Source organism: Emys orbicularis, chromosome 2 (assembly GCF_028017835.1).
Source record: "Emys orbicularis isolate rEmyOrb1 chromosome 2, rEmyOrb1.hap1, whole genome shotgun sequence".
Taxonomy (NCBI): Eukaryota; Metazoa; Chordata; order Testudines; family Emydidae; genus Emys; species Emys orbicularis.
Window position 1 is genome coordinate 291,570,691 of NC_088684.1, and position 25,180 is coordinate 291,595,870.

Sequence of the window (25,180 nt, forward strand, 5' to 3'; positions counted from 1 at the left end):
TGAGCAGGGGGTTGGACTAGATGACCTCCTGAGGTCTCTTCCAACCCTGATATTCTAGGATTCCCAGTAACAGCCTCATAGTGACACTCCCTAACTTGGGCCCACCCTCTACTCTGCATTCCAGCTCAGGGGCCCTCTAGCCAGCAGTCAAGGCCTGTTTCCTTCTAGACCAGGGGTAGGCAACCTATGGCACGTATGCCAAAGGCGGCACGTGAGCTGATTTTCAGTGGCACTCACACTGCCCAGGTCCTGGCCACTGGTCCGGGGGGCTCTGTATTTTAGTTTAATTTTAAATGAAGCTTCTTAAACATTTAAAAAAACCTTATTTACTTTACATACAAGAGTTTAGTTATATATTATAGACTTATAGAAAGAGACCTTCTAAAAACGTTAAAATGTATTACTGGCACGTGAAACCTTAAATTAGAGTGAATAAATGAAGACTCGGCCCACCACTTCTGAAAGGTTGCCAACCCCTGGTCTAGACCTTACTGCCTTTCCCTGAGCCTCATCCTACCTTCCCGGCTCCCCCGGTTTGCTAGCCCAAACATACCTCTCTTCCCAGGGAGCGGCCGCAATTTCCCAGCAGCCCCCTTCTGCTGCCAATTTCCTGTCTTTATAAATCCAGCCCAGCTCCTTCCTCTTGAGCTGGGCTCCCTCACTGTCAGGGGATTGCTTAGCCACCTCATCCCCCTCAGCTGTGGCCTGTGGGGTTAATTAGCCCCCTGCTCTCTCTGCATTAATTCTTTCCAGGCAATTGTGGGGGTAAAACACCCCATCACAATGAAACAAAACAAAGTGAATCCAGCTCAGGCCCCAGTATCGCCCGCAGAGCGCTCACAAGCAGAGCAAGAACTTGCTTGCGTCAGCGATGGCTGAACAGGTAGCAGTGCCAGATGGTGCTCATTTTGCTCTTTCCCCAGTGGTCTTTGCTGATCATAATTCACAATGGCAAAAGGAAGAGTCTTAGGTCATCAAACTGACCCCCTGCCAGGGCAGGATTGTTTTGTTGTTGCAGAAGTGAAGTCACATCTGAAAGTGGAGTTCGGATTAGGGTTCAGGGATAAGGGGGATATTGACAGCCATTTTAAAAATGGGCCTGATTCCTGTGTGGTTTTCTCTTGCTCACAGACCTCTTTTCTGTATGCCCTCGAATCCAAAGCTTATGCTCCCATTTCCTCCTCCTGTCTTCCCCCAGCCCAACCACCTCACCGACTAGTCCATCCACAATCAATTCTCCCCCTCCACTTGGCCAAGCCAGCCAACCCCTCCCAGATCAGAATACTGCCCCTGCTTAGAAATCACTCCAGTCCCCAGGCTGAGTACTAGCCTCCTCCCTTGCTCTGAATCCCCTCAGCTCACTGGATTTTTCTCAAGATCAAACTTCCCTTCCCTCTCTCTGTTGAAGCAGGAAGCAATTGCAGTGCAGAAGACCCCAGTACTCACAGGAACTAATCTGAAATCAGCACCTCAGAGGCATTGTTTTCCCTGCTACGCATCTGCTCTGTCTCTACTATCTGAAGCCAATGTGCTGCAGTATTTCTTGATATGGCTTTGCTCCAGCCCACAGCCAGGTTCACTGCAGTCCCCTAGGAACAATTACAGCAGCTACACTATAACGTGTGGTTGACAGGTTGACTTCACCCCAGAACTCCTTAACAACCAACCTCCAGTAGGAGACACTGTTGGGATGCTGAGATTTTATTAACCACCTTGTTCAAACTAAGAGATAAGGCTTATTTTCAGATCCCACATTAAGTTACAGCTTAGAAGTATGACAAGGGGTAGGTTAAAATCCAGTGAGCAACCCCCAATAGATTTCAGCAAATTTAAGGCCCAACACCTCCCTGAGCGGATTCCTTACTGCTCAGGTAGAAACGTGACCCATAGTACAGGTCAGGCAGTGATGCAACTCAGCATACCACAAATCACTGAATCTTTAAATCAAGAGTAGATGTTTTTCTAGTAGATCTGCTCTAGGAATTATTTTGGGGGTTTCTATGGCTTGCGTTATACAGGAGGCCAGACAAGGTGATTCCAAGACTGGAAGGGATCATTGTGATCTATGAATAAATACTAGTGCAAGTTTCAGGAAACATTTTATTTGACAAATATTTCTTTATGATTCTGCGAAGGTGATCAAATAAACAGCAAGACATAAAAACCATGAAATAGTTAAGAGATTTTATTCTAATAGCTTTAATTACAGTGCTTGTTTGTCAAAATGAAAACTGAAACAAGTATACAAAACAGTTTGATTACTAATTGTGTATTGAAAGCATAAAGGTTTCCGCAACACTAAACAAACCAGTTCTCATAGTTCCTCAAGTTTAATGTTTTCAACAGCTCCAGCTTCTTCAGTGTTTATCAAAATACAAAAGAAAAAAGTAAAGAGATCTTTTTCTGATGGCAAATCTGAACCTTGCAGTATGAGGGATGCCCAGGGTTTTCACACATATACAGATATGGGATTGTTCCAAAATGGGATTGAATACTTCTAGAATGGAATGACTCCAGACTCTCATGCTTTTTTCTAGACACTATACCTAGATGTTTGGTGAGTTTTTCATGGCATTTCTTATTTACGTACAGTACTTTCTGATTATAGAGCTTAGGACTGATGTGGGCTGTGCTTTCTGTGGAAAGATTTTGCCTTCTGGAGTGGTTTACACACAAGGAAAGTACAAAACACTTCACATAGAATGTAACAGGTTAAAAATGTGACCCACCCAGAAATTATTGAAGTCTGATGGAAGATCACAATATCAACCTTATCTGAAGCAAAATACAGAGGTTTAAGTTGTATGAATAAAGTTGCAAACTACTTTAAACCAGTTCAAACAAACCTTTGAACACACATGCTATGAACTACAGAAAGATCCAGAGATCTAGCAGTTACATGGATCTGTATTTTAATCAGATGAAGCTTGGTTTCATTTCTGCTTTGCCATGTCAAAAGAATTAAAAATCACTGGTATTCAAACTGGAATCAGAGAAATTACGTCCAACATACTTCTTATCTGTTCAAGTGTTTTACTTTTCTGTAGCTATTTAAAAAATAGAGAGTTCAGGTTAAAAACCAACCACCAAAATGGATCTCAACACAGATCTCACAACCCAACAGGGACAGTCTTCAGCTCTATTGCACATGGACTACTGGCAACCCATATGTTAATCCGCTTAAATCCCTTCCCAGTACTAAACAGTGAGTTGATTCTTTACAATAAAAAAGCTGAGTAATATTGCATAGGAGTACCAGAAACTGCCTCATTGGAAACAAAAACTATTTACATTAAATAAGAAACCTAACTGTTTTCAGGCTTGTATTTGCCACATTTACAGCATGGTGCAATACATACTGTGACAAAAGTAATGAAAACAGCTTCCGGCACTCAATACCACAAAGTAGCACAGTTTGCCACATTAGAGTAAAGCGAAGGGCGAAGAGGAGGAAATAAAAGGGAGGGGTGGAAAAAGAGGGAAGAGGAAGTTTTATGTTTCATTTCTGGTTTCGGAGCTGATTGGACAACCAGTCCAGTCCTTCATAGAGACCATCTCCACTAGTGGCACAGGTTGCCTGGATATACCAGTTCCTGTGACGAAGAGAATGGAGTCCGAGTTTGTCTGTAATTTCTGCTGCATTCATTGCATTAGGGAGGTCCTGAATGAGGGAAAGCAAGGAAGTCATTTTCTACTTAGAAAAAATCCTTTACATATTCCAGTTAAAGTGTTCACATATAAGAAGGTATGAAACCAAGAATAACTACATACTTAAATGAACACCAGAAGTATTTGCAGAACACCTCAGTATGTAACTATCCTGACTAAATGTGAGTTTTCGGAAAAATGTAAGTCAATTAAAAGTATTTATTTCATCCTATGAATGAAACTGCCCCTGAAGTACTGTATTGCATAAGAAAAAGGAAGCTGATGATGCAGAACTCATTCTATTAAATGGAAAAGCAAGGATATCTAAAGATTTACCTTTTTAGTTAAATTAGCAGTTAAATTTTAATTTAGCAATTTTAAAGAATTTAAGTTACACCTTTGAAAATCTCTGCTCTCAGGTTAAGATTCTGCTTTCTCTCAGCTGTCGATTCAAAGTAACAGCTTTCTGTTTAATCTTTTAACTTTGGTAATGTGCTTTTTAAAAAGGGAATCTTACAGTCAGGGATCAAATTAGAAAAAGTGGTGGAACTCTATTCAAGCTGTCTACAATTCTGTAACTGCTGGATGCTTCTGCTAAGAGATCAGCAGTGAAATGGTTAATGGCATTTAAACTCACTAAGATTCAGAATTAACATGCACTGAGAGAAGACAGTTCACACTTCAGGGTTATTGTTTCAGGCTACCTGGGAGACCTCACAATCTCAGCTCCCATTTATTCAGGAGGTTCTCTTCAAAGCTGAGGAAATGGGATTTTTCTGAAAAACTTAAAAGTGCAGTTCTGAAGAGCAGGTACATAAATAGCACTCTTAACAGCTCTGCTCCCTGCCCACCTTCAGTCGTCTTGCCTGATGACTTGTTAATTAGTTGCATGTGTTCAAATCTGCAATACAGTTACATGAATTTTAAGGAGGACCTAATCTGGACCAAGCCAAGCACTACTGGTGATGATGCATGAGACAGAAAACCCAGCTAGACTCTGAGCCTATGGGGAGTTTGCAGAGCTTGCCATTCAATTTTTTTTTTTTTTTAAAAGGATACCACAAAGGCAGCCAACTGACAGAATTTTTGTACCTATTACAAGCGACACCTAAATTTACCATATCTCCAGTTTACTGTATGCTTTGGCGGTGTTTATTTCTAGTCAGTTTCCTGACTGCCTGGGGAAACTCAGGCAGGTGCAATAGCACAAAATACTTTTAAATTAACTTAAATTCAAGTTGGCGGCATTCTTTACTAGCAAGCTGAGAATTTGGTATGGAAATTAGTGTGACAAAAATATAAAGACTTATGATTTCACTTCGATGGAGTCAGTTTTCAGAGAAAAACCACACACTTAAAATTTTGCTGAAGCCAATGGAGCTACAGATCAGTGTCAATATGGCATTCTACGGAGTACCCTTTCAGTCTCTCACTAAGGAATGCTGAAGACTGCCATATTGCAGTGTACTAAACATTTTTGCACAACTATTTCATGACTTCAGAATTGTTTTTTAAATAGAAACCTTTAAGATCACTTGCTAATGCATACCTGTTTGTTAGCAAACACTAATAAGACAGCATCTCTCAGCTCATCTTCTGCCAGCATTCTCATAAGCTCTTCTCTGGCCTCATTCACTCGTTCTCTGTCATTACTGTCAACCACAAAAATCAAACCTATAAAACAAAAACAATCATTACAAAAAAAAAACAAACAAAACCAACTAGCTTCACACCAGAAATTCTCCTTTAAAAAAATAAATCCCAGTTTTTTCTGGTGGGCGGAGGGTAAGGGTAGGGGAACAATCAAGGCTAAAGCTGTAGTATTTTGAAGTTTTAACAGAAAATAAAGCAAACAACTTATCAATACGTACCACTCCATGTGTCTCTGGCTACTACAATATCTTTTGTTTGAGATAATGACAAATCCCAACAAATGCTGACTATGCATAGATTTCCTCCCAATTTTGGGCCAAGAACAGATTTCAAATTATATACACACACAGAACTAAAACTACAAAAATATTTTCAAACAGTGTAAGTTCTCTTAAAAAAGAATTGTTATAGGGCAGGAGAGTTGCTACAAGACTTATTTTACGTGTTTTAACATCAATTCCTCTAGTTATCTGATGTCCTTAACTCATGGTTCTATGTTAGCTCTGTAGTAGATGACAAGTACTTAAAAAGGAGCATATTTTCCTATATTCTCTCCATTAGTTTAAAAGCAGATTTTCAACTCTTGCAGAGGAAACAATTCTGAACTCTGGTTTTGACAGGTAAGCAGCAGAGCTGATTTTCAAGCGTTTCAAAGGAGCAACTGTTGTCATTTTTGCATCTACATTAATCTAAATTTGGGAATTGAAACAAAAACACTGAAGTTTTGGATTGGTACCCACTTACCAAACCCTTGAATGGACACTTGTTTGATGCTTTGGCTTGTGTTTTCATGTAGTAAGCAATTCAGGAAAACAGTTTAACATATACACAAGTTTCTTTAACACAGACAGTCATTTAACTGAGGACCCACCTTGTGTATTCTGGAAATAATGGCGCCAGAGAGGTCTGATCTTATCCTGACCACCTACATCCCACACTGTGAAGCTAATGTTCTTGTATTCTACTGTTTCTACATTGAAACCTGAAATAGAAATGGTGACAAAAAAATTGATCAAGCAGGAAAATATATATTACGGTCTCCAATTCATGCTCAGAAGTTAATCATAAAAGATAAGACAAGTATATGAAGTTGAATTTAGATGCTGTAATTTCCCACTTTTACTCTCAAGACCTCAACATGGTTAAGAGCCGTTTCTCTTACCTTCTGAAGTCCCCTAAAAATACACAGTAATGAGTGTCTATGAATGGCTCCTCAACTGAAACTTCTGCAGCTGGAACTGTAAGAGGAACTAAAAGGACTTTTAAATACATTCCTTATTACCTTACCTTCAGATTGTATTGATTTGATTCTAACCTCTGACCATTCCATCTCCCCAGAAGAGCCACTGTTTATCCACCCCTTCCCCCCCCAAATGCTTCATGTTCATGGTGCCCTTAGCAGAGAAAAGTTAGACAGACTTCCCCGCCTATCAAAAGCGGCTCCACACATTGATCAATGTGGAAGGAAGGAATGAAATTAAAAGCAGTCATATGCTAAATTCTCTATAATCTGCGTGGCCACACAGCTGCACAGCTGGCTATCAAGGGCCATGCAGGCGTGCAACCAGAGGGGCCTGGATTGGAGAAGTGCCTCTCTCCCCTGACCCGCTGCAGTGAGATAGGGCTGGGAGGAGTCCTCTCCCCCCCCCCCCCAGTCCCAGGGCAGCCTGCACCCCCACCCCTCTGCCCCAGCCCCGAGCCCCCCCTGCACCCCAACCCCCTGATCCCCAGCTCTCCCCAGAGCTCTCGTCCCTCCTCCTCCCGCATCCCAATCCTCTACCCCCGCCACACATCACCTCATATTGGTGCACATAACAAAATTCATTCCGCGCATGGATGTAAAAAATTAGAGGGAACATTGGTCATATGTTCTCTTCTCCTCCCAGGCCTAAAGAGGTCCTGCTTCCACCCCAACCCATCAGAGGCAAACTGTCACTAGAGCCAAGTCAGCATGCAGCACTGCAACTGAGCCATGAAACCAGCAAAGCATTGACTAACTAAAGACACTGATGTGAACAATGTGTCACAGGGACCAGAATCTCAAAAAGTGTAAAAAAAGCAATATGTAAATATCTTACCTATAGTAGGGATAGTAGTTACTATTTCACCAAGTTTAAGTTTGTACAAAATAGTGGTCTTTCCTGCAGCATCCAGACCAACCATAAGAATACGCATTTCTTTTTTGCCAAAAAGGCCTTTGAAGAGGTTAGCAAAAATATTTCCCATGCTTGAAATAAGGTATTCCCTCACTGGCCAATGAAATCTAGAGAGAAGAAATTCAAGACAATTAAAAGAACATAATGGTTATATTGGGTCAGACCAATGGTCCATTTGGCTCAATATCTTGTTTTCTCACAGTGGCAGGTGCCAGACGCTTCAGAGGGAATGAACAGAACAGGACAGTAATTGAGTGATCAATCCCCCGTTGTTCAGCCCCAGCTTCTGGCAGTCAGAGGCTTAGGGACACCCAGAACAGAGGGTTGTGTCCCTAACAATCTTCACTAATAGCCATTGATGGACCAATCTTCCATGAACTTATTCAATTCTTTTCAGAACCCAGTTAAACTTTTGGCCTCCACAACATCCCCTGGCAATGAGTTCCACAGGTTAACTGTGAAGTGTGTGAAGAAGTAGCCTTATGTTTTTTTAAACCTGCTGCATATTAATTTCATTGGGTGATCCCTGATTCATGTGTTCTGTGAAGGGGTAACTAATACTTCCTAATTCACTTTCTCTTCCCCATTCGTGATTGTATAAACCTCTATCACAGTGGTTCTCAAACTTTTGTACTGGTGACCCCTTTCACATAGCAAGCCTCTGAGTGCAACCCCCCCCCCCTTATTAAACACATTTTTATGTATTTAACACCATTATAAATGCTGAGGGAAAGGTAAGATTTGGGGTGGAGGCTGACAATTTGCGACCCCCCATGTAATAACCTCGTGACCCCCCGAGGGGTCCCGACCCCCAGTTTGAAAACCCCTGCTCTATCATAACCCCCTTAGTCATCTCTTTTCTAAACTGATCAGTCCCAGTCTTTTTAATCTCTCCTCACACAGAAGCTAATCATGTGTGTTGCCCTTCTCTGTACTTTTTCCAATTCTAACACCCTCAAAGAATTCTAACATATTGGTGAGACAATTTCCCTTTACACAAGCCACACTGACTCTTCTCCAGCATACCAAGTCCATTTGTGTGTCTGACAATTTTGTTCTTTACTCTATTTTCAACCAATTTGACTGGTACTGAAGTTAAGCTTACCGCCTTGTAATCGCCAGGATTGTCTCTGGAGCCTCTCTTAAAAATTGGCATTATGTTAGCTATCCTCCAGTCATCTGGTACAGAGGCTGATTTATACAACAGGTTAAATACCACAATTAGTAGTTCTGCAATTTTATATCTGAGTTTCTTCAGAACTCTTGGGTGAATACCATCTGGTCTTATGTACAAGTTACTGCATGTATAACTACTGACAACATTCTTCATAGTAATACAGGCTAAGAACAGCTATAGACTAGCAGCTGAACACAAATTCTAAGAAAGCTGTCAGGAGCTCACAGTATACGTCAGGATTTTAAAATGCATTGGATACAGATTAGTGGGTTTTAAAAATTGTTCTGCCTCAATATGGAAAATTCAAGGACTTTGACAAATGGGGGAAAAGGTAGTCCTAATTATAAGATAGCTACCATAAGTACTCCTGAATCTTTTGTTAGTGTGCTTACGCAATGTCTTTCAATTACTGACATATTCAGCATCACCATCCTTTTTCAATGCTGAAAAGTTATACAAAAGCTAAGTATTAATTTTTAGTGAAAGAAAACACTGAAGTGTACATATGATTTATCAACATGAACAACACTCTTGATTACTTCATCTTGCCCCAACGCTTTGTGTAGGTTACTCATAGCACATACATTACCTCAAAATGATAAATATACCATTCACTCTAAGCTGGCTAGAAGATAAGACCTGAGCTGCGTTGTTTTAAAACACACTTTAACACTACCCTGTTCACTAAACAAAAACACGGGAATAGAGAAATCCATGACACAGCCCACCATGTTTCCCTGCTCTTTAACAGTTGCTTCCCTCCTCACCAGTGGATTGATTTATAAGAGGAAGACAATTTGCAATGTGATCATCATATTGGCTGAAGCTTTGCTAAACACCAAACCCGCATCTTTGAGACATTCTTCTCAAAAGTGGATCAGCTGGTTTTATTGAAACTTTCTATGAGATATCATTGACTGTTGGCTGAGATTGGGTACGCAAAAATATCAGTCAAAAGGACAATATGAGAAAGTGATAGTGTTAATCATTCTACTCTAATCCTCTCTCTATATGATTGAGCATTGAAGTTGGGATGAAAGTGGAAGACCAAAAAATAGTTCAGAATATGATTCTATAGGATTTGAGGAAACTAGTGCTCATAAACTAATTTTTAACATATCTGCTTTTCTACTTTTAAGTCCTGACCCACAGGGTTACATTTTCAGCAAAACCTTTGTAGTTCACCTTTGTATCTGACACACCGCTATATTTCCATTAAAAGGTACATTATGTTGCCATCAGCAAATTCAGTATTACCTTCTAAGGATATGCAGTGTTGTAGCTGTGCGGGTCCCAGGATGTTGGTGAGACAAGGTGGCTGAAGTAATATCTTTTATTGGACCAATCCTGTCTCTCTCACCAACACAAGTTGGTCCAATAAAAGATATTACCATGTCATTCTAGGGATAGGAATTATTGCAGTTTACGGCAATAACAAATTCTTCTTTTCTAACAAATATTACTTTATGTTAGCGTTCAACTGAAAGCTGCATCCAAGACACATTTTACCAGAGAGAAGGGGTAAGAACTTAAGGGCATTTAAAAACAAAAGCTTAATGTTTTTTACGTTCCTTAACCAGTAGATGGTGACATTGCATTACATTGAACTGGTGACATAATTCACTTTGCTATTGTTTTGCCTGGAAACTGAGGTCTCAAATGTACACTGATATATGCAGAGATGACCATCACTAATGGAAAAGTTAAGAAATGTAAAATTAAGGTATACATTTTAGAACAAAAAAGACAGCAGGAATATATAGTCAGAAATGGCATGATTTTTAGAGGATTTCTGTTTACTACAATAAGCCAAATTCTTTATATAATATGATGTGTACTTTGTTAACACATTACCAATGAATCAGTCATCTGAAAGTTTATTGCACATGTGCAGTAGGCAAGTGAGACTTAAAACTGCCCCTCGAATTTAAGAAATTTTTAAGATAGTCCATGTCACAGTACTCACCTTCCGTTTGATGACTAAAACATGCCAGTTATTACACTTCCCCACCCCCAAAATACTTAGCAATGAGTAATGCAAAGAGATCAGAATCTACCTTGAGTTGTTTAGCAATGTGTTAACAGTATAGTTTCACGGCAAAACTCACTGAAAGTTCTCAGCAATTATGTTCTTAAAAATAATGTTCTAGTCTATACATTTTTAACTAAAGTTTTAAAAATAATTGTGGAATTACTGAATATTACTGAAACCAATATATAAATATTTGAATTTAGACGAAATATGACTCAGTGTAGTGCCCAAGAAAGATTTGCACATCCCAGTGCCTTCTGTCAAAGGGATCCTTATTAGTCTCAGAACGATCAAGAAGCTATCACTCTCTTTCACATAGGTATAGGCTAAAGTTTAGGATTGGCACAGTGGAATGCTTCTGTTGCACCAATGTCCATGTGTTGCTTATTCCATGAATAGAAGACGTCAGTCTCGAGGGCTGTCATTCTGGAATCTTTCACAAACATTTAATTCACTTAAGTTTAATAAGATGTGGCGTGGAAACTGTCTTTAGTGTTAGTTTTACTTCCAGTTAAAATTTGTTTTACAGTCATTGTTAAAAAGAGATGCTCTCTCTTAAGAAAACTTAATGCTGCTTTCATATTCCTATAGAGCCAAAATACTGGGCTATTGGAGAGAACTGTAGCTCAACTTATGAATGTTGTATCAAACAGAAAGATTGTGCAATGACTCATTTGCAAAGGAATGCATTTCCTTCTTTCTAGAGCCCCTATTTCCTCAAAACACTGTCACCAGTCTTCCAGACAAGAACAGGAGATGCCTCCTTTCGCAGCAGACAATGCCAATCCTTATTTGGCAAGAGGGGAGTGAATGACAGGAAGCGTTCCACTGGGCATGAGTATGCTGCCTCCACAGCAGCTCCCTATACCAGATTAAAAAAAGGAGACTTGGACTTTATTTTGTTATATAGGCATTTATAACCACATCCCTGTTGGAGGTCTGAGTACCACCACTATTAGATTACTTTACAAGCCCTGTAAAAAAGTTAAGAGTAAATTTTTAAAAAATATTTTATTCGTTTAAAGGCATGTAACTCAATTTAGGTTATGACTATCTTGACAGCAGCCATTTAAAATTTGATACTCAGTTAACATGTAGTTACATAAGAACGGCCGTACCGGGTCAGACCAAAGGTCCATCTAGCCCAGTATCCTGTTTACCGACAGTGGCCAATGCCAGATGCCCCAGAGGGAGTGGACCAACAGGCAATGATCAAGTGATCTCTCTCCTGCCATCCATCTCCATCCTCTGACAAACAGAGGCTAGGGACACCATTCCTTACCCATCCTGGCTAATAGCCATTAATGGACTCCACCACCATGAATTTATCCAGTTCTCTTTTAAACCCTGTTATAGTCCTAGCCTTCACAACCTCCTCAGGTAAGGAGTTCCACAAGTTGACTGTGCGCTGCGTGAAGAAGAACTTCCTTTTATTTGTTTTAAACTTGCTGCCTATTAATTTCATTTGGTGACCCCTAGTTCTTTATTATGGGAATAAGTAAATAACTTTTCCTTATCCACTTTCTCCGCATCACTCATGATTTTATATACCTCTATCATATCCCCCCTTAGTCTCCTCTTTTCCAAGCTGAAGAGTCCTAGCCTCTTTAATCTCTCCTCCTATGGGACCTGTTCCAAACCCCTAATCATTTTAGTTGCCCTTTTCTGAACTTTTTCTAGTGCCAGTATATCTTTTTTTAGATGAGGAGACCACATCTGTACGCAGTATTCGAGATGTGGGCGTACCATCGATTTATATAAGGGCAATAATATATTCTCAGTCTTATTCTCTATCCCCTTTTTAATGATCCCTAACATCCTGTTTGCTTTTTTGACCGCCTCTGCACACTGCGCGGACATCTTCAGAGAACTATCCACGATGACTCCAAGATCTTTTTCCTGTCTTGTTGTAGCTAAATTAGCCCCCATCATATTGTATGTATAGTTGGGGTTATTTTTTCCAATGTGCATTACTTTACATTTATCCACATTAAATTTCATTTGCCATTTTGTTGCCCAATCACTTAGTTTTGTGAGATCTTTTTGAAGTTCATCACAGTCTGCTTTGGTCTTAACTATCTTGAGCAGTTTAGTATCATCTGCAAACTTTGCCACCTCACTGTTTACCCTTCTCCAGATCATTTATAAATAAGTTGAATAGGATTGGTCCGAGGACTGACCCTTGGGGAACACCACTAGTTACCCCTCTCCATTCTGAGAATTTACCATTGATTCCTACCCTTTGTTCCCGGTCTTTTAACCAGTTCTCAATCCATGAAAGGACCTTCCCTTTTATCCCATGACAACTTACTTTACTTAAGAGCCTTTGGTGAGGGACCTTGTCAAAGGCTTTCTGGTTGAGATTCTTAACATCTTCCCATGCCTCAAAAGATGTGTGCTTGTCTTACAGTAACAAGTTTATGTTCACACTTGCATTCCATTGCTACTTCCCCTCCACAAACTAGAGAGACATAGGAGGATTTTCCTTGAATTCTTTTGGTGGCACATAAGTTTGTGCTCCCCATTTAAGCCTAAATTAAAACTATCATCCTCCTCAGTAGTTTTAGGATATCCACCTTTCTATTCAACTTCAGATTTTTACACTTTCCACTATGTCTCCATTTTAAATGATCTTTTCTAGTGAATATAAACTTAGCCATTCTCTCTTCTTGGATACAATGCATCCTTTACTACACTTGTTATCCAGTTCTGTATCTTGTCCAATATTCTCTATAGCAGCATCCAAACAGTACACAATACTTGAGATGATACAGCTGTATTACAGTTTCCATCCTTGTAAGAGTCAGAACTTGAAACATTTACTAGGTACCCATTAGACAGAAGCAAGACTTACCAGTAGCAATGCTCTAGTGAGAACCCAGCTGCAAACCTGAGTTAATTATGCAATTCCTGGTGCTATTCCTGGACCCTGCTTGGAAACTCTTCTGTGTTTGCCTCTGGCTAGGAGATGTCAGATAAACTTACCCCCTACCATGGCTGCTGGAAGGAGGGAAGCTTCTATTATTGTACCCCTCTTCCAGTCTCCAATTCCCTTTTTGTCTCCTTCCACCAACTCATCTTCCAGTTTGTATCAATCAGCATAACTTGCATTCTCTCACCACCCCATAATCACTCTTTTTTTTTTAAGATGGGTTTTAGTGCTATTTTTACACATTACTATTGTTAATGTAAGATTCAGTCATGCCTTCTGTATCTTCACGTGTCTGTATAGTGCAAAGTATAACAGGGACTTACTAATCATGACTGGGGCATCTCGCACTATTGTAATATAAACAGTGTCTTCTAGTGCTTTCCCCTAGCACACAGATCATAGATTATTAGGGTTGGAAGGGACCTCAAGAGATCATCTAGTCCAACCCCCTGCTCAAAGCAGGATCAATCAATCCCCAACTAAATCCCCAAATGGCCCCCTCAAGGATTGAACTCACAACCCTGGGTTTAGCAGGCCAACACTCAAACCACTGAGCTATCCCTCCCCCCCAATGAAGACCGCCAGCCTAATTATTAACACTGACAATTTCTGAATAGTAATTCTCCACCCCATATGGCAAGACCCTTACTTTTCATGGGCCTTTTGGGTATGTTTACACTGCAATTAAATACCCATGGCTAGCCCATGTCAAGTGACATGGGCTCACTGGGCTGTTTAACTGCAGTGTAGATGACTGGGCTGGAGCCCAGATGTCTACACTGCAATTAAACAGCCCTGCAGCCTGAGCTCCATGAGCCAGAGTCAGCTGACATGGGCCAGCCACGCATGTTTACAGTGTAGACATACCAGTGTCTTCTCATTCTCTTGCCCCTTCCAGATGTCTGGACGTGTGCCATTATGTGTCTTGCCTGAGAAAAGGCAAACTATACTAGAGTGAGAGTCTTAACTACCCAATATATGCAAAAATAACAGGAGTATATATATGTTTCACTCTATATGCATCCGAAGAAGTGGGTTGTAGCCCACGAAAGCTTATGCTCTAATAAATTTGTTAGTCTCTAAGGTGCCACAAGTACTCCTGTTATTTTTGCGGATACAGACTAACACGGCTGCTACTCTGATACCCAATATATGGTCTATTCTTAAGTAAAAAAATCTTCCTCTACTCCAGTTTGTTTTTTCCCTAACTCAAGTTAGTAGAGACCCCAAATATTACCACTGTTAACTGTTTGACAGTCCACGTGAAGCTAGTTTGGTGGTCTCAGTCTAGTTCCCAGTGCACAGGTATAACCACCACAAGTAGTTCAGCTGGGGCTTGTCTACATGACAAAAGCTACCTTAACGTGGTTTATCCTTGCCTTCATATGCAGCCAAACCATATTCAGCAACACCCATTGTCAGCAATAGGTAGTTTTGTATATAGGCAAGTCCCATCTGGCATCCTCAGAAGAGATACTAGAGAATGAACAGATTCTGTTGTCCTATCACCTGTAAGGGAGGGCCCTCCAGGTCAGGGTTGATTGGACAGATTGAGCTGCTGCTAAATGTGCCAACAGCGTTTTGTAGACACGATTTCAGCCTCCATGGATGTCAATCTAGTACCGTTCACCAGCTCTGAATATTCCAAAACACCCTTTGCTGCTCTTACTCCTGTTTTGTTGCTCCCCATTAGGCCGAGCCCTGGACTACACTACAAACATACGTTGGTAGAACTACATCCTCAGGTGAAAATCCACACCAGAGCGATGCAGTTATACTGACCAAACCCCTGGGGTAGACAAAACTGTCAATGGGAGGGCTTCTCCCGTCCACTTAGCTATTGCCTCTCAGGGACGTGGAGTGCCTACGCTGAAAGGAGAAGCTTTTCTGTCAGCTTAGGTAGTCTCTTCACTAAGCGCTACAGTGGCAGCTGAATCGCTGCGTGGCTGTTAAGTGTAGACAAGCCCCGAGCACTACGGAGCACACCCTTACTCTGATATTTCATTCTATAGCACCTCCCACAAGGTTTGCACAGCGGTAGAAACCTGTTATTCAGGTTCAGTTAAGATGTTGTGTGTCATTGGTAAGCAGTAAGAGGAACAAAGACTCATTTCTGGATAAGACTCTGCAAATTTATACCAGGAAGTAGAAGATCTCAAACTTCAGGTAAATTTCTAGCAAGTGATGCATCTTAGATAAACTCATAGCAAAGTTAAAATTAGAGTGAATGAGTCTTCTAGTAATGCTTTTACTATGCAGGATTCATTTTAGAAGTTTGCTCAAGTGGCATGGCACCACAGACAAGTGGCTTTAAGCATTACACAATCTAAAATAAAATAAAAGGGACGTGACTAAAATGTACATGTTTAGTAGTGTTCTATACTTCTGCATCCATACCAGTTTTAATGGCATGTTATTTTACTTGCGTGCCTTTAGAAATTCAGTATGTTCCTCCTTTTGCAGCTCACATGCCATCCAATAGTAGTTGAATAAAGCCAGTCTACTAATTTTAATTCAAACTGTACTGTAAATCTGCCAAGAAAGATGCGTATTTGTACTGATGTTTAACTGGGATTTAAGATCTTTGAAAACTGAATGCAGTCCAGGGGTGGCCAGCCTGAGAAGGAGCCAGAATTTACCAATGTACATTTCCAAAGAGCCACAGTAATAGGTCAGCAGCCCCCATATCAGCACCTCCCCCCGCCCCCGAGCCTCCCACCCACCAGCAGCACCACCGATCAGCGTCTCCCCCCCCCTCCCGATTAGCTGTTTCGTGGCATACAGTAGGCTGGGGGGAGAGAAGAGAGAGAAGGCATGGCAGGCTCATGGGAGGGGGGCGGGAAGGGGTGGAGTGGAGGCAGGGCCTGTGGCAGAGCCAGGGTTGAGTAGTGAGCACCCCCCAGCACATTGAAAAGTTGGCACCTGTAGCTCCAGCCCCGGAGTCGGTGCCTATACAAGAAGCTGCATATTAACTTCTGAAGAGCTGCATGTGGCTCCGGAGCCACAGGTTGGCCACCCCTGTTTTAGTCTTTCATGGCATAGTTCCATTTGGCCATGTACAACTGATTCAACTTCTTTATCGACTAAAAAAAGCAATTGTGATGTAAGCCGCCATTTCCTGTAATTTTACACTGTTTTAACTAAAAGATATTGTAGAATGCTTTAAGGCAATAGAGTGGGGAAAAACCTGTACATCCAACATCCTTCTGCCATTTTCACAGTTCAAAGACTAGAATGTTAGATGCAATACAAAAATATTTACATCTGTGCTCCACCATAACAGCACTCACATGGAGCTTCAGCAGCAATTAAACTGGTGTTACACATGTTCACGGTTTCAAACCATTGCAAGAAAAGCTACTGGGCAGGAGTATAAGCATCTTGCTCACAAACTCTTCTACTACTGGTGACGTCCAACACAGAAAAGATGGAAAGGCACTGCTAGCAAATAAGACTGACTGCAGAAAAGCTTAATTCCCTACTTCCGAGTACAAACATGCCATGTCTGTTAAAGAAAGTGAAAGCAGCTGTAAGGAAGGCATTCTGAAGACTTGCAAAACCCTTAGCCAGCACTAGCAGTTTCAGCTGTTTTTCCCTTTAGCTTTTTCTTTCAATAGCTACAACTGGTAAAGAGTATCATTAATGTACATACACATTCTTGTGCACCACAATATGCTATTTACAATATAACTAGTCAAAATGCCTCCTTTGTAAAAAAGAACTGACCATTTTGAAGCCACAGCACTACTGGTCTGAAATGTAATATTAAACTTGTGATTTCAGATATGTAATTTAAAATATTTTTCACAGCAGTCCTTTTCTCCATCCCCAACTGCCTATGTTAGCTTTCTTTTCAACAATATAACCAAAATGTAATTATAGAAACTGCTTCTTGTGTCCAAATGTTTTGCCAGCTACTTAAATGCTTAAAGAGCATGAATGACATGTTTATGAACCAATTTCCCCGCCTCCCCAACATATCAAAGGCACTCTTCCTCATTGAAGACGAAGTAAAATTTATATTTCCATGGACTTATACAAAGTGCTAACAAATGAACAGAGTGAGGAAAAACAAAATCAGAGAAAAATAGTTTTACTCAACCTCTTTAGTTTTCCTTGGTGTAGCTTGTAAGAATAGACAAAAATATTTAGACCAAAGAGCAATTTTGAAGTTGGCACTATGCCTTTGACCTGTAAAGTACTGTTTAGATGTTGGGTCATGTCTAACGTTCACAGGGATAAGCTATCTTAAAAGTTTTAGTGCCAACGTAATCTAGCAGCGTAGTATTTCACACCTGAAATGGATATAGCCAGTTAAACAAACCTGCATGCTTTCGTACTTGAAGAATCTGTTTCCTTGCAGCTTAAAATGTTCTATTGCAGCAAATTTTAAAAATAGCTCTTGATCAGAATACTGTCAACTATGTAACTAAACTGACTCCATACACGACTATTCAAGAACAGTTATACCCAACTATTTGTAGAAGTTGTTTACTGGCCTCTCACCTATGAAGCAAAGGATGAAAGATGGCTAAATAGGAAGTAGTTGTAGCCAACTCAAATAATTCTTTGAAGCTGGAATTATAGTTTTTGATTTCTAATTTTTTCTACTGAAATCAAGGCTACTACTTTCAAGATACTATTTACAAGACTAAAATTAAGCATAAATTTTAGATGTAGAAGTCATGTTAATTTTCAGAATTTTTAGTCTAAGTATGCATCATCACCAGGAATCTAACTTTCTATGAAGTCTTAGAATTAAAGATGAGTCATGTACAGAGTATTTAAAGATGAGCTGCAAAGCAAGAGATGGTATCATTCAATACTCTCACCATGACGTATTAAGACTACCTCTACACTCCACCTCTGCCCTTCCACCAACAACTTGTTACAATATATTAAGCCCCCTTATCTCTTTCTTGGAGGTATTTGGCAAGATCTGTTGTGCATCTTAAATGGTTGATCGCACATAATGCCATAATCAGAGCTGCAACTTTTCCTATCTCCAACTGAAGGGGGTGGGAATGGATGCTGAGTTTGGAAGAGGAAGGAAAAACAGGTAAAAAGCTACAGTATCTTGGTTATTTACCGACCAACATAAGGAAAGCAGAGAGATGACATTCCTGATATTTCTAATGTAAAATAAATCATTCCTTTTGGAAAGAGCCAATTGAAAGCTGTCTATAAAGATACAGTGCAGTAAAGGGAATTGTGTCTTTGCTTCACAGTTCACCTTTAAAAATTCCCTTCTGTGCCCATTCGAAGTTATTCTTCTTCATGATACCACAAGAGCTATCAAAATGTATTCTCTTCTTGCTAAGCGTAACTGAAGATTGATCTAAATGTGGCTTTCGTATTCGCCAAGACTTGATGAACAGGGCAGTCTATGAATGAAACTAGGTGAAGAGTCATCCAGAGCAGACGATGCCAGTCCCCAGATGGGCTGGATGAAAACACATATACAGTAAGTTATTTTCAACCAGAAGTCGCATCTAAGCCTTTTAAAAGGAATGTTGAGGGCCACAACTGTTCTCAAATGCTTCTCCAAATGAACTGAACTTCTCTGCCAAACTGCCATACAAGAGTAGCTAAATATCAGGACCAAATAAATGCAACTGCTGCAGGTGCTGAAGGCATCTTAGCACCTCTTCAAATCAAGATGATGTTCTTCATTGGCAGTAGATCTTACTTGTGACTTTGGCCACAGCTCCTCAATTGCTTCTGCAGGAGAATGAAACATGACTCCTAAAGAACATAGTTCACCTAAATTCCATTACATCTCTTCTGTCTGTTTGTTACATTCACCTATGTCTACTGAAATTGTAAGTTCTTCTGGGAAGAGACCTTCTTCATATTGTGTGTTTGTACAGTACTAAGCATAATGGGGCCCGTAGGTGCTACTGTAATAGAAATAAATAGGTGGAACACGTGCATCAACAGTTAGATATTGCCCTAGTGCACTAAAGATTTAGTCATTCCTGCAGTAACGGGAACAGAAGTAGATTGCACAATGTTCTAGAACCCAGGGAGACAAAAGGTGGACCATTTAACATTTCACCAAAAGCCACATCAGTCTGGGTTTCTTGTCTTCAAGTTCAACCTGATGCACGAGAAGCAGTGATGCACTTCTAAGTTTCAAAAATAAAACCCTGAACCACATTAAAATATTATGAACAGCTGGTGTATCACAAGACAAAGAACAGGGGTAACCCAATATTGTTTATCTAAAAAACCAGGTGAACAATTTAACATGTTCCATAGTAATCCAGTGGGCTCTCAACTTTTGGCAGTCCACATTTTTGCAAAGAGATATTAAGTTTAGAGAGACTCATTTGGATCGTAACTTCTTTATCTTCCTTTAAAAAAAGGTTGGCAAAAAATGTAAAGGAATTCACCCCACTGGAAGGATTTTGACTACAATCATGAGATTTCTGGGCAGAAGCAGAAGGCTATTCTATTTTTTCCTTCTGGCTGTCCCCAATTGCCTGAAAGATGATGTCAGAGTTAAGTGTAGTCTGCTACCCAGTCAAGGCACATCTAAAGTAATTTGATTACAGCTACATCTGCTATTAAAAATGGTGAAACCTAAGAACACTGTGCTCAGCCTAACCAGCAGAAAGTGTTAACGACTTCCACTTAAACAGAATGTGGCTCAGACTTACAATAGCGAAATACTTATATACTTTAAAACTGCTCAAGTTTTAAACTATGTGTCTGACATACTACCCCATCCACTATATGAGTTCAACACTATGACTAAATTCACCCTAGATACTGTGAATAAATTCAAGTTAAAGAATAAGTGAAACAAGATTGGTGGCTGACACATGACCAAATCCAAGAGCCAATGCTCAACTGACTGTTTGGATCAAGATCAGCATATGAAGAGGAATATTAGAATTGAGACATCAGCAAAAGTAATATCATATATTCACACGTTTCCATGTATTAGAAACAAGAAATAAAATTAGATACTTGCAAGCAGCAAGAAAAACTGCCGAATAATGCAGAAAAACAGCTGTTGTAGCAGGAAGCTGATTCAAAACTTTTGCCCATCAGTAAAAGGAGAGAATGATAGCTGGGGATAGTGGTAGCTGTAATACCAGCTCTACAGCTTCCACACTAACAAGGCCTTCAACAGACTGGGGACAATAATAATAATAAAAAAAATACACCTCTACCTCAATATAACGCAACCCGATATAACATGAATTTGGATATAACGTGGTAAAGCAGTGCTCCGGGGGGGCGGAGCTGCGCACTCCGGTGGATCAAAGCAAGTTCAATATAACACGGTTTCACCTATAACACGGTAAGATTTTTTGGCTCCTGAGGACAACGTTATATTGAGGTAGAGGTGTACTTGCTTTTTTATGGAATCACAATTTTATACAACTATGGCTACATGAGAGCGCTTACAGCAGTGCAGTGGTACCGATGGAGCTGCATCACTGTAAGCTCTCTAATGTCACTGCTCTAAGCAGATGGGAGTCTCCTGTCCACTTAACTAATCCACCCCCAATGAGTGGCAGAGACTATGTTAGCCGGAGCTCTCCCGCTGCCACAGTGCTGACCACATTGGTGCTTAACTAGGCACAAGTTATGTCACTCAGGGGGGTGGCCAATTCACGCCCCTGAGCAACATAATTTATGTCGACTTAAGCTGTAGTGTAGCCATAGCCTATGTTGACCAAATGTACCCATTGTAAAGAATCCAGAATACTGAAATACTCATGAGAATGACCTATACGTGATAAGATATTTTGTAACAGATGATGAAACTAAAGTGTAGTTCTACTCTGCAATGTAAATATTGTCATCTCAGTGATTTTCTACTGAGCAGGTTTGATAGGAAAAAAGTCATTTCACTTAACTCGCATTCTTCTGAACTCAACCAATCTTGTTATCAAGATGGGTTTCTTTCCTTCGTCCACCAATGTATGTAATAAGGGTTCTGCGGGGTAATTATGCCCTTAGTTGTACCCATGCAACCCTAGTACCTACAGACAGTTTTACATGGGGTAACAAACACAGTGAACAATTCTGCTGAGTCACAAAAAGGAACAGAATCCAGTCTACTCCTAACTCTGCTAGCTCCAAAGCCTAAGACAACTCTCCATTTTGTCAATAGACTCAGCACGTATGACTCAGACCTACACAAAAGATCTACTGAGTAAGAATGTACCACTTTTATAGTCCCTTTTCAGATAAGAATGCAAAAAAATAGTACTTTCAGATAACTTTATACAAAGGGATTTGCTGATACAGACTGATGTTGAGATTAGTAACAGACACTATATCCGATTCAAGGTTCTTGAATTAAGAACCCATGGCAAATAAGTGGACACCATGATCAGTCAAGCCACCTATTTATGGGCACAACCTACCCTGCACCTGATTTTTAAATGAGGTTTTTAACCACTGTCCATTGCTGTAGCACCCAAAGCTGCTGAGTTTGTAGAAATGACATTTGTTTAAACCATCTCTTGGTTTTGCTGCTCTGCCAGAGCAGAGATGTCAGTAAGGATGGCAAATGAAGACAGTCAAGCCAGCCAATTTAAGAGCTTCAAGTCAGATAAATTTCCTCACCTTTTCATCCAGGGCTACCATTACAATAATGGTACATGCGTGGCTGGCCCATACCTACAAGCTTAACAGTGTATATAATGGTACCATTTTGAGTAGAAAGTCACAAAGAAATAAAGAATATTTGGAGAAAAATTCTAACTCCCTTAAAGGAAGAAAATGACAGGGAATACCCAAATTCGGATCAAAAACTGTCAGGTTATTAGAGTGGCAAAAAAGGTAATAGAATTGTTCTGCTACATGACCTTGGACAAATCACTCAACTTTAAGCTCTCCATTTCTCATCTGTACAACAGGGACAATAATGCTCTTCAAAGAGGTATTGTGAGGCTCAGTGGTTGCACAGCAAAGTTCAAAGTATTATCTGAATAGTTAATATTTCAGCTATAGATGAAGCTGATGGAGTCAAAATAAAACATATGCATACACTCAATCATGCTTCATGATCAATGAATTCTTCCATGTAGAGCACTATACTACCGGCAAGGTGAATTGTGGGAGGGGGTTACCTTCCTGGAGTGTCATATATGGGCCACAGATAAAGGCAAATGGGATTTTATAGGCCAATGGCTAATCTCTTATAAGCAAGCCTGGCACGCAGAGTAGGGTGGAAGGTTGACCTCCTGGGTCACCCACCCAAGCAGTTGAGACTGGAAAGAAATTCTGTTCCAGGGTAAAGACAGCAACTCTACTCCTCACCATTTCATCCCATCACACAACCCAACCACTACAAGAATTAAGCAATTATACCCTCAAACCTTTAATGAAGGCACATAATCAGCACACATCCCTGATCACACTCCCAGGACTGGACAGGCATTAAATACCTAAAGAGAGCCAAGAGTCTGAGGAAGAGGAGAATCCATATGCCCTGGACCAGCTCCGAGTTACTCAGAGAGGGAGATCTGACAACCACCCCCATCCAACTCCCCCGCTGAGGAGTTAGGTCGGTAGAGCTGGCAAGGCCAAGGTGGTGGGTTCTGGGCTTTGGATTGGGTCTGTAAACTTGGCTGGTCCGAAGTCAGGCCCCGGCTGGGGGGGGGGGGGCGCGCAGTTCGGGTGCCTAGGCCGGGTCCAGGCTGGGGGGGGGGGGGGGGGGGGCGCAGGTCGAGTGCCTAGACCCAGGCTGGGGGGAGAGGGAAGAGAGGGCAGGTCGGGTGCCTAGGCCGGGCCCAGGCTGGGGAGGGGGGGGCGCAGGTCGGGGGCCTAGGCCCAGGCTGGGGGGGGGGGGGGAGAGAAGAGAGGGCAGGTCGGGTGCCTAGGCCGGGCCCAGGCTGGGGGGGGTGACAGGTCGGGGGCCTAGGCCGGGGCGCAAGTCGGGTGCCTAGGCCTAGGCTGGGGGGGGGGGGGGGGGGAAAGAGAGGGCAGGTCGGGGGCCTAGGCCGGGCCCAGGCTGGGGGGGGGACAGGTTGGGGGCCTAGGCCGGGGGGAGGAGATGGCGGGGCTAGAACCCCACCCGGGCAGCGACCGTTTGAATCGCTCGCAGCTCCCCGACCGTCCCACGCTCCCCAAGGCGGGGCGGCCCGCGCTGCGGCCTGCTGCTCCCTCCTCCTGGGCAACACGGGCCCTCGGCAGGGACACGCCAGCCCGCCCCCGCTGCTCCGGGACACCCAGCAGGCCGGGGCCCGCCGCTCCCCCACCCAGCGGCCTCCACCCCCAGGCCCGGGGCGCAGCCCGGCCTCCTGCGCCGAACGGCCCCAGGCCGCCGCGGGGGGATGTGGGGCGACGGCCGGGCCGGCGCCGCGAGGGGAATGTCGCCGCTTACCCGGCGCTGGCTGCCCCCGGCTCTGGGTCGGCTCCCTCCTGCGCTTCTCTCCCGCTCCCCGCCCAGGCTCACAAGATGGCGGCTGCGGGCAGCCACGTCAGTGCCAGGGCTGCGCGGAGCACGACGGGTAACCGAGGAGGGACACGGTGGGCGGGGCTCCCGCAGCGCCCAGGTTCGGCGTGCAGAATGGGGCGGGGGCAGGAGCGACGAGGTGGCGCGCCAGGGGGCGGGGGGCGCGGTATTCCCGCAGCGCGCGCCGAGGGGGCGGAGCCGAGAGCCTCAGGGAGGCGCGCGCAGGGGGCGGGGCCTGGGAGTAGGTGGGGCTTTTGCCCCGTGCCTTCGACCTTTGCCCGCCGGCCAGCGGCGGTGGGGGCCTGGATGTGACCGGCTTGGGCGGCCCTGGGGCAGAGCGGGCTGGTACCGCGTCCTGGTGGCGAAGCCTCAGGTGCCTGGCGACACACGTACGCCTCGCATCTGGGGGGGTGACACGAGCACCTTGCACACCTTGTGGTGACACACGCACATGCCTTGTGGTGACAGCACACCCCTTGTGGTGACATGCACATGGCTTGTGGTGACAAACTTGCCTTCTGACACGCACATGCCTTGTGGTGACATACTTGCCTTTTGGTGACACGCACATGTCTTGTGGTGATAGCACACCCCTTGTGGTGACACGCGCGTGCCTAGTAGTGATAGCACACCCCTTGTGGTGACACGCACATGCCTTGTGGTGATAGCGCACCCCTTGTAGTGACATACTTGCCTTGTGGGTTAAATTGAAAAAAAACAACAACAACCCACCATCTCTATTAGGCTAAGAGCCCCAAGTTTCTGGAATCAGAACAAAGGTTAAAAGTTCAAATTCAGGTTTGGCATAAGTGGGAATAATTCCTATTGAGATCATGTTTCAGTTTTGACTCTCACAGGGACATGGTGATTTGAACCTAGAATGGAGAGTGAAACTTACGAGCTCAGCCAACTCCATGAGAAATGGAACTGAACATTTGTACAGCTTTAGTATTGATATGGTATCCCCACCTATCTCTTCCTGATGTTATAAAATACTTCTGCTTGGTGACACCCGGAACTGCTCACTCACAGTTTGTGGTGCTCAGTTTAATCTAAACAGTTCAGGGGAGCACTTTTATTACAGCAGGCAGAGATTGTCATGAGAGACAGTCTATATATAATGGAGGGTGAAGAGATGCCATTCGAACAGTGCTGTTTG

General features: G+C 42.4%; 1 protein-coding gene across 1 annotated transcript; it reads right to left on the minus strand.

Moving 5' to 3' along the window:
• Nucleotides 1–2,170: 2,170 nt before the first annotated feature.
• On the minus strand, nt 2,171–24,042 carry ARF1 (ADP ribosylation factor 1). The gene is made up of 5 exons (XM_065397716.1): nt 23,950–24,042; nt 7,380–7,564; nt 6,173–6,283; nt 5,198–5,322; nt 2,171–3,661 (listed from the first exon to the last, which is right to left on the minus strand). Exons 2-5 carry the CDS (start codon nt 7,525–7,527, stop codon nt 3,500–3,502), a joined length of 546 nt encoding a protein of 181 aa, XP_065253788.1. The 5' UTR covers nt 7,528–7,564; nt 23,950–24,042; the 3' UTR covers nt 2,171–3,499.
• Nucleotides 24,043–25,180: the final 1,138 nt, after the last annotated feature.